General features: G+C 43.6%; 1 protein-coding gene and 1 long non-coding RNA gene across 2 annotated transcripts; both read right to left on the bottom strand.

Moving 5' to 3' along the window:
* Positions 1–838: 838 nt before the first annotated feature.
* LOC104438382 lies at positions 839–3,171 on the bottom strand. The gene is made up of 2 exons (XR_005546770.1): positions 3,110–3,171; positions 839–2,926 (listed from the first exon to the last, which is right to left on the bottom strand). It is a non-coding gene; the product is annotated as an uncharacterized LOC104438382 (long non-coding RNA).
* A 5,280-nt stretch (positions 3,172–8,451) lies between these two features.
* Positions 8,452–9,999, bottom strand: LOC104438396 (PAN domain-containing protein At5g03700). The gene has a single exon (XM_010051546.3). The coding sequence runs from the start codon at positions 9,997–9,999 to the stop codon at positions 8,452–8,454; it is 1,548 nt and encodes a 515-aa protein (XP_010049848.2).
* Between the last annotated feature and the right edge of the window lie 222 nt (positions 10,000–10,221).

Below are 10,221 nucleotides of genomic sequence, written 5' to 3'. Positions count from 1 at the left end.
TCCCAGTCCAACTTGAGCAGCAAATTACGTTGACATGCCCTGCTTTGATGGTACCATGTGGAGTGGGTGAATCCGAACCCTAGCATCTTTCTCTGTGTGAGAATGATTCGCCGATATAAAGCTACCTGCTTTTTCGGAATTTGATTCCGAAATGATTTCCACATTATGCTCACCAACAATCTCGGTGTTAGAAGAGGTGTTAGAATGATTCTCACGTATTATTGAGTACCGCAAACAAATCGTGATGTGATTTGTCTCGAACAAGTAGCGTGTCCATTTCGTCGGGTGGTAAGCCATGTCCTGACAGCACGAGAAGAGTACTCAGTACCTTAAATTCCTTATTATTTTCTTTTTATTTTTCTTTCTTCTAACGATGAGGAAGACCATCTTGGGTAGATGGCTCTCAAGACATTCGGATCAGCGCTCGCGTAATAGATCCAATCCACCTTCTCAGTCCGATCAAATGTAGATTATCCATGCCAAGATTGGAGGGTCCGTGAGGAATCGTTTCCTCGTGGAAGATTTCGTGGCTTCCTAAATCTCGATTAGTTTGCTTCTCTCGATTAGCTTGCCGCTCGTCTACTTAGATGGGTTGGACGGACGTTCGGACATTCTCAAAGCGGTTCGAAAAATGAAGTTTACAAAAACTTAGAACTTGACTTACATGCCTTGGCAAGCCCCCTTGAATTGGGTCGCTCGTACTAGTGTGTCCAAGTCTCGCAACTGCGTGCGAGACCTCGAAATGAGAAAGTACTCAGCGACATGCTTACGTTCACATTATCAGGCATTCAGATGAATGTTCAAATGGCAAATCTGCAGAATATTCCTCACACCAGGATTGTGCTCATATGCCCTCATGTTTATAAGGGCTATGTGTGCATCAGCTTTCAATGATCTTGAGTACAAAACAAGATAATCCGATGATCTAATTCAGCAGGGAAGAGTTCAAATGCTTTCTAAGGTATCTGATCAAACTGAAAAATTGCCAAAAAACCAGAAAGAAAGAAAATGTAAGCATGACACAATCTGAGCTATACATTGTTTACTCAGGAATACCCTGCCTTTTCGTGCCTTCCACTTGAAAAATGAAGTCAAGGCAATGGCAAACCCAAAATTTGCAAAGGCAATTGCACATTGTAAAATCCGATGCAAATAGATAGTTTCCACATCCCTTTCGGTTTGGGAAGCTCAAACAATGCCAAAGACTCACAAACACAACAAGGAAACCTGAAAAAGCCAGACATAAGTAACTTCTGTACAGAAGAGGAAAGTATCCCAGCATATTTCTTTGAGCTTCATCATTTGGCGACTCTTTACCCCCATGATCATTCCTCCTCACCTGTCATCATTATCCAAGCAACAAAGAAGAGGCCGGCAAGGTGTTTAGATCTTCAGTCGGCTTATACCTAGCGCCCTCTATGCTATTGCTATTATTGAAATCTTTAAATGTTCCAAGATGATAGGATCTTGATTGAGGTTGTTCCACCAAGAAGGCCAATGCTTAAGAACAATATCTTCCAAATCCTTCTAGCTCAATACTACTATCAAGTTTACATCTATCCTCTAAGCAATTGGACTCCCATGCTTCAATGTTTATGCTGCCAAAGGCATGCTTGCACAATTCTTGAGCACTGTGTTTCGACTCGTAATCATTGCTGATATCCTTCAACTCATGGAGTATAAACTCTTGGTCCAAGAGCCCACATCAATGCACAAAATATCTAGATTTCATCATATCGCAATAACTTACAACCTATTGTTTTTTTATCATTTCCTAGTGGTACTTTAGTGTACAAATTATCGAAAATTATGAGATTTTTCTTCTTATGATCACTCTCTAACCTCTTACTTAGAAGATCCATAAATCCGAATATGTTTTCCTTATTAACCAACTTCAAGCCCAATGGACGAGTAATTTATCTAAATCTACATGTCAACAACAACTTGCATCCTCATCCTTTATTTATAGGATCTTCCTATGTCATCTAAATGATGACAATTTTCCACTTCAGATCATCTCCTAAGCTCTTTCGAAGAAGATCCGCAATTCCAAGTACAGTTTCCTCATTAGTCAACTTCAAATCCAATGCATAAAAGAATTCTCCATGAATTCTATATGTGCATGTCTTTGATGTGGTAAAATTGCCTTGACATCCATATTGAACATCAAAAGACTTTTTTTTCACATCAAACGACTTCTCTTCCTTTACTAGATGCTGATACATGATGAGCATTTTCCTCATTGAGTCATCTTCGAACTTCTTCTGAAGAAGATCCACAGTTCCAAGTGCAGTTTCATCATTAATCAGCTTCAAGCTCAATGCATAAGAGAATTCTCCACGAGCCCTTTAAGAACAGCACATCTGTGAAGTAATAAAGTCACCTCAACAAAAACATCGAACAGCTTCTCTTCCATAAGTAGCCTTTTTACATCATCCAGTAGCTGTCGATACACTCCCATCACAATGACACTGTTGATTGCAGTCCTGGACTCCAAGGCATCTGATCTTGCGGCAAAAGCGATGCCAATGACCATCCGAGTACACTGGTAAAACTTCTGGAGGCAACTCTTCCAGCTTTCCACAGAAAGCCCCATAAAGACCCAAATCATCTTCCTCCAATCCATACCGATCAAGAACCGGGCCCTGGGGTTCGGAAACCACGCTACCGACCATTTCTTAACATGGTGATGCGCCCCCACGCTACCGACCATTTCTTAACATCAACTCGGCCTCACCAACGGAAACTCTTGGCTTTCATCTCATCCACTCCATCTCGAAGATCCTTACTGAGCTCTCATCAAACATTACAGTACGCAAATTGACGCCTAGTCGGAGCAACCAGATACTCTGTTGCAACGACAACCATTTCTTTCCCTCTCTCTTTTGTTCTTTCCTTACGCTCAAAAAACTATCCACCATGGAGACTGAAAAGCCAAAATCATACAGCATAGAGCAGAAAAGTCAAGCCAAAGTGACTACACAACGAGGACAACGAAACAGTAGCTAGCACGAGCGCAGGGGATTTACCAAAGGAACAAGACTATGAACACAGAGAAACTGAGAAAGCAGTCGCGAATTAGGAACATGCTCGGTGTAAGTCTCGTTACCTCATGGAAATCCAGGGTTTCAATGACTTCTCTCAAAGATGATTGCCAGCTCGGGAAGAAAATGCTCAGTGTGAGTTTTTATAGCTGAAGTAGATGGCATTAGGGTTTACAGGCCCATGCGATGAAATGGAAATGGTCCCGAGCCCCTTTTTTGAGTATTTGGGCTCTCAAGAACAATAGAAGTCCACGGCTTTGAGGAGTCTTCTCCTTTCTCTTGATGATGGCTAGGCTGCAACCAAAGAATACGAATAATCACTGTTTTCTAGAAGTTTAAAAAAGGAAAAAACCACCAAAAACTCTAAACTTTGTCCAAAGTGACAAATTTATCTTCTTCTTTTTTTTGTGATATGAAAAATCCCAAATTTTACAAACCGTGACACATTTACCTCACTAAAGGCATTTTCATCTTATTATTTCTGTTTTTCCTTTTTCTTTTTTCTTTTTCTTTTTTCTTCTTCTTCTCTCTTCCCTCCGTCGACCATGGCAAAGCGAACAGAGGGAAGCCGAAGTCAGGCAAGGGCTACACTCGCCTGCATCAAGCAAGGGCGGCCCTCACTTGGGTTGGCTGTGAGTGCACGGCCCTCGCTTTGACAGTGCACCTCGTTTGACAAGGGTTGTCCTCAATCGACGTAGATGAGGACCGCCCTCGTCGGTGTCAAGTGAGGATGGCCCTCGCCAACCCTCGCTAGGCCCTCGCCAATGTCGGGCGAGGGAGGTGCAGCGGGGCAGCCCGATGCTTGACTCCAGCTTCCCTCCATCGGCCATGCCAAAGAGAAGAGAGAAGAAGAAAAAAAAAAAAGAAAAAGAAAAAGAATTTTAAAGTAAAAGACTAAAATGCCCTATAGTTTAAAATAAATGTGTCACACGGATACAAGTTCAAAGTTTTTTATTTCACGAAAAATTAAGATAAATGTGCCACGATTGGCAAAATTCAAGATTTTTCATATAAAAAAAATTTGGATAAATTTGTCATTTTTGGTAAAATTTGAAGTTTTTTGTCGTCTTTTCCCTTTAAAAAATGAGTCAAAGCCATCGTATCTCAATTAGTAATATTCTAGGATGATATATTTCGGTGAGGAAGTTTCTACAATGTATTGAGGTCTCGGTGTTTCATATACATAGCTGAAAATAAGCAAACGTTGCTTGATTTTATTATGTAGCGAACATATTTTACCGGTACGGAAGTTTTTTCATATTTTGTATGAAATTTGCTGCGACCACGAATGTAGTCAATTTGAAGCTTTTGCAAATATGGGTTACGCTAATGAATTTCCTTGCTATTATCACTAGGAAAGGCCATCTAGCTTTTTTTTGTTTGTTAAGAGAAACAAAATGTTGCTTTGTTTTATTGTCCAGAAAAGAACAGCTGAAACTCTTGGGAATTTGCTATTTCAATCTTAAAGTCCACTCTACTTGCAAGTGACAAAAGGGAAAGTTCATTTTTACTTGCTGAAGGCAAGACTTTCCCTTGGATGCACTTAACAATGAGCAACAGAGAAATTCTATATTAAAGAGGAATCGAAACTTGCATACGTGCCTCCTATGTTTTGCGAAGAATTTTGCTGAGGATTGTCGCTTGAGCACTTACTAGATAAGCAAACAAGGGTACTTGACGATTTGATCTTGCAATGCCGAATTCCGGTTTTGACAATTGAAACTCTTCTTATAATGTAGGTGTGATTAAATGGTTGGGACGCTCAACATTACTTCTCTCTTTAGCTAACAAAATGTTAAGATTATTAAGGTTTATTTATGAGATCGATATAATGAGCGAAATAACGTTAATCTATTTGGACGAGGAAGTCCACCTTAAATAGGTGAACTCCATGATCATTGTTGATCGACGCTGTGCACCAGGCAAGCGCGGGCATGGCCCAAGCGAGGGATCCAAATAGGCAAACTACTGTATGGTGATCTGTTATTTCCCTAACTGTAGAAAATATTTTCAAATTCATGGAAAACTAATGACCACCAACCAAGAAGTCGCATCATCCAAAGCTGCAACGACAGTTGCTTCTACTTAAATCGATGTAGATTTTTTGACTATTGGACTTTGCTACTCACTGAGCAGATTCAACAAGCCAAAGTCAATGGCTCTTTATGAGGGTTTCAAGACTGATAAAAGTAGCTTTCGCTTTTGTCAGGCTGGATGGAGATGTAAATACTTTTCTAATTAGCAAATTGGTTCTAGATGTGATATTAAGGGATATTTGGAAAGATATCAGCCCGTGTACATTTACTCGAGCGTCCAAATGGTCGTGATCCATGGTGTATGTGATAGAGAATGGATAACAATGTTTAATTTGGAATTCTGTTTGTTTATTAATTTCCAATTTCGTTAGAGGATGTCCTTCTCATTTCTGATTTATCTAGCAAATTATTATTTACTAAATTCAGGGGTTAGGTGCAAGTAGTTCTATAAATACAAGAAAATATGGGATACACAAGATATGCCAACTCAACAAAATATTAATCCACTCATCGTGCGACATATGTCCCTCATGAGCCCATTGTCAAATCTCTCTCCTTTTGTCTCTCTCTTCTTTCGCACTCGCATCTCTATTTCTCTTATTTTTCTTTGCCATTTCTCCCTCTCTCTTTTTGACTTTCTTTCCCTTTGGCCTATAACCGATACTCAGCCATGGCTGCCAACCGACCACAATCTAGCGTTTCCCTTGCCAAATCTGACGAGAAAATTCAGCCAAGGGTCAATTATCGCAACCAGGGGTGAGGGTCACCTACACCAAATCTAGCGAGCCCTCATCAGATTCGGAAGCTGTGGAGGGAGGCGACAACTTGGAGCGCAAAGGATCTCGAGGATGCAAGGACTTGAGATCATGAGTGATGACGACAAGAATAGGGGACTTGGGCTTGTTCTTGGACTCGAGGGCTGCTAGCCGGCAGACAATTTCAATGATGGAGCCATCGCCGATGGGGGAGGCGTAGAGGTCGAGCTGGGGTGAGGGACAAGGCAAGTAATTGACGTTGTCACACCCCGTGCAAGTGAGGGAGAGGGCCAGAGGAAGGAGAGGGGGGTTGCAGAGGAGAGAGGTCATGATCCATGGCTTGCAAAAAGAACTAACAAAGCAGTGGGAGAAGAGAGACGGGGTTAGAAGAAGAGAGAAAAGTCTGACAAGTGAACCTATTCATTGACATAAAACATTCCCTTCTTGAGTGAAATTATTCTGTTCAAACTTCCTTCCCTTTCTTCCTATATAGGTTCCATTTATTTTGTAAAAAATGAATAATGTGAAAATAAAATTCCTAAAAGTAATCTCTTATATCGCTTGAAATAATTAATAGATAAAAATTATTTTCATCACCAACAACAATTTATATCTAAACATTTTTGTGAATAATGAAAATATTTTTTTATCCATTCATTTTTATAAGTAATACAAGTCATCATTTTTACAAAAATATTTGTGAAATTATTCATTTTTCACGAAATAAACAATTTTCCTCCCTTTTCTCCAGTTTGCAAGCCTTTCTCTCAATTCCACTTCCTGCCCGGATTAATTGATGCCATCATTGAATTTTTATTAGTTTAATTATGTTTGTGGAATTTAATTTGATGTGCAACATGTTATGATTGAAATTTCAAATCGTTTTAACTAGATCATAAACTATTTCAATGTGTCCAACGGCATCATCTCATTTATTTTTAGTGGAATTTGTTGAAGCAGGCACCAATCTAAGGAGACACAATGTCATGGAGAAAATTGTATGTGCGGATTTGGTCAATGTGAATGTGATATATAATTGAACTTGCAATGGATGCGTTTCTTTAGTAAAAAATGAATGATTTGAAAAACGTTTGCATTGCTTATAAAAATGAATAAATGAAAATTTTTGCATTGTCAACAAAAATGTTTATACATAAATTATTGTCGATAAAAAATATTTGTTATTAACTAATTATTTCATGTAATATAAGTGATTATTTTTATAAAATATTTTTTAAATCATTCATTTTCAATGAAACAAATAGAGCCTCTTTGAATTATTCACTTTAACTAAATAATTTTTGCTTCAATTGCTCACCTTTTGTAGACGTTCTCATTTACTTAGCATCGGGTCAAAATACACGATTCTCGCTAGTACAAAGTAGGGAGAATTTGGTGTTCTCGTTTGAAGCATAGTGAACAATTATCCTTCGTTTTTTTCATTTCATCTGATTTAAAGGTTCCATAGAAATAAAGATGTCGAGGGAGAATTTGTTGTTTTCCTTGCTGGTGTTGAATTAGTCTTGTCACTAAAAATCCGATGTTTTCCTTCTTGGTAATGAGTTTTGTCACTAAAAACCCTTCCATTGTTGAAAAACTAGTGTTGAACATTTTAATATAGTTCAAGCCCCTAACCGAGAATTATAAATTGCACAAAACATCATATTCCCATTTGCAACCCCTCCACACTAGAGAGTACTTGTGTGTTTGAAAATTGGGTTCAAATGAATATAATAAATCTCACATGAAACAAAATAACACATTCCAATATAGTGAAATTTGTACAGATTAGGTTGAACGGTTCCGATCACATGCTAAAGCTCCGGATATTATAGACTTTACTCTCAATCAATAGAAGGAGCTGTGGATACATGAACGTAGGACCTCCATTGACCTACTATGTGGTTTCACCGTCATAATTCACAAACACGAATTCATTAAAGTCAACAACAACAAAAATTCACTTCACAAGGAACTAAGATTTTCTCAAGAAGTCGGGGTAAGTTCGCAAACGCCATTACTATATTTGACATTTGCCCTTTTTTTCTTCCCTTGGAGAGGTCTCGAACATGTCAAAGAACGGCAACGACTGAGGTCGGCGGTGGCTCCGCCTCTGACGCGGCGCACGTGTGCTGGCATCGATCTCTCCGATCCGGCACGCCGCCCAACTTCTGCGCACACATCAGTCCACCCACCCACCATGTCCCCAAAAAAAAAAAATGAAAAAGAGAAAATCGAATCTCCAAGTTATCTTCGCTTCCACGTGGCATCGTTATGCCACTCGCTTTCCACTTGCAGTCGGTCAAACCCCACGCTATCTGCCGCCGACCAAATCCAACCAAATACGTCATGTCTTACGTCACACCTCCTCGAACTGCTTCCTCTATCGTCTCGCACTCTTGTCTCAACTTGCACTATTGTATTGTCCCATCTTAGTCAATTGAATCAATAAGACCTACACGACGTCCCCATTTGGTTCTAAAAAGTAGAAATTAACCACACACAAAAAAAAAAAGTTTGTATCGACTGTCCACGACTTTTTCGACCGGTCCCAATGACCAAACATCAATGATTTTGCCTAGACCGTTGTCCGCTTTTCGTGCCTGGTCGGTCGGATCATCTACTGCTCAGCTCGATCGACCGGAAGCTCGCCGACCCGAGATCCTTGTACGGGCCGGCGGCCAGCCCGTCTTCGCCCGCCAGATGCCCCTTCAACCCTCCCCTCCTCTTCCACACCCGATAACCCACCAGCCCGACCACGGCCGCCACCGCGACCACAATCAGGACCCACATCAGGACCCCTACACCGAACCCGACCTCGTAGCCCTTGCCCTTCCCGGCCGGCGCGGGCTTCACCTTGAAGTACCCGATCTTGGTCTCGTCCGCGACCTCGAGCAGCGTCTGGATCGGGTAATCTATCGTGTAGCAGAACCGCGTGGCGTTGCTGTACACGGCGCCCCAGCAGCTGCAGTTGCTCTCGCACGCGCGCTCGCAGTCGTCTAGGGACGGCACCGACGCGTATCCCATCAGCTCCTTGTACGGCAGCTCCACGCCGTCACGCCGCAGCACCGAGAAGCCGCCGCTTCCCGACCCTGCTCCTCTTCCGCAGAAGTCGCCGGAACCCGGCGCGGAGGAGCACGAACCGGGACGTGCCTCGGTCCGGTTGTCCAGGCACGAGCAGGTTCCGTCCGCCGAGCACAGGCCGTACGGGCCGCACGGGCTCGGCAGCTCGCAGGAGCCCGAGATGGCACGGTAGTTCGTGGCCCAGGTCGACCCGGTCCAGTAGTAGCCCTTGAGGTTCCCGTCCGATTCCAGCCGGAGGAGGAGGAAGGAGTCGATCGACTTCTGGAAGCTGTTGAAGGCCTCGACGTCGACCGGGACGCTGCCGTTCTGGTACATGGCTATGAACCCGCCCGGGTCGACCCTGGCGTAGACCGCGCCGGCCCCGTCGACCACCTGCGCCTTCGCCTCCAGCGCCTTGTGCTCCCAATACATTTGGTCCGAATCGCCGCCGAAGTTCGCGTAGAGGGCGAAGAAGTCGCTCCCCATGCGCATCGAGTAGAGCCCGTTCGACGACGTCAGCGACATGGCGGCCGTGAAGTTCTGGTTCTCCACGAGGGTGTCCGCCGGAAAGTCGAAGCTCTGCCATACAACGACAGGGGTCCCGCCGCCGCCGTCGCTCTGCTTCTGGACCTGAAGATTCGAGCTGTTCAGGAGCACGACCCGGTCGCCGTCGGTGCCCGTCGACCAGAACACCCCCGACGAGGGGTCTGAGATGACGAGGCTGCCGTTGAAGGAGAGCCGCGTGCTGCGGTCGGACCACCGGGCAGGCCGGGGCGGGTCGGCGACCCAGAGGGGCTGCGAGGACGGCACATGGACGACGGCGAGGGCGAGCCTCGTGCCGTTGACTCGGAGGAAGCTCAGCGAGAAGTTGCCGGTGGGGTCGGTGAGTAAGGGTTGGAAACCAGAGACGGAAGGTTTCGGGGCGGCTTCGAAGCCCCTGTGGAGCTCCTGCGAGCTGGCTCGGAGAAAGCAGAGCGTCGCGAGGATCGCGAGCCGAGCGATCGCGTCGAGAAGGGATGGTCCGATCCTCATGATCGAATCGACGTTGCTGCGGAGGTTTGAGAAGCCGGAGAGCGGATCGAGATTGAGGGACTTCTGCATGGGGCCATTCACGGGCACAGCCGAAATGCCACTCACTTATTAATTTATTATCGTATGAACGCGAAAGTTTCCCTTTTCCAATCGACAAAACAATGGTTTTTTGGATTGCTTATCTGAGGCATGGACTGGGGAACACCAGACAGATAGATCTTTTGCGCTCGAGAAGATCAAGGGTATTGTTTAGTATTTGCTAGTTTATTGCAAGAGCAAGGCGTGCGTCCC

The sequence above is a fragment of the Eucalyptus grandis genome, chromosome 1, assembly GCF_016545825.1.
Source record: "Eucalyptus grandis isolate ANBG69807.140 chromosome 1, ASM1654582v1, whole genome shotgun sequence".
Taxonomy (NCBI): domain Eukaryota; kingdom Viridiplantae; phylum Streptophyta; class Magnoliopsida; order Myrtales; family Myrtaceae; genus Eucalyptus; species Eucalyptus grandis.
Note: the sequence above shows the minus strand (reverse complement) of the source record. Positions and strands in the feature narration are given on the sequence as shown.

Excerpts from the sequence above, each read along its gene's own strand:
- LOC104438396 (XM_010051546.3), bottom strand. The coding sequence starts at position 9,999 with ATGCAGAAGTCCCTCAATCTCGATCCGCTCTCCGGCTTCTCAAACCTC.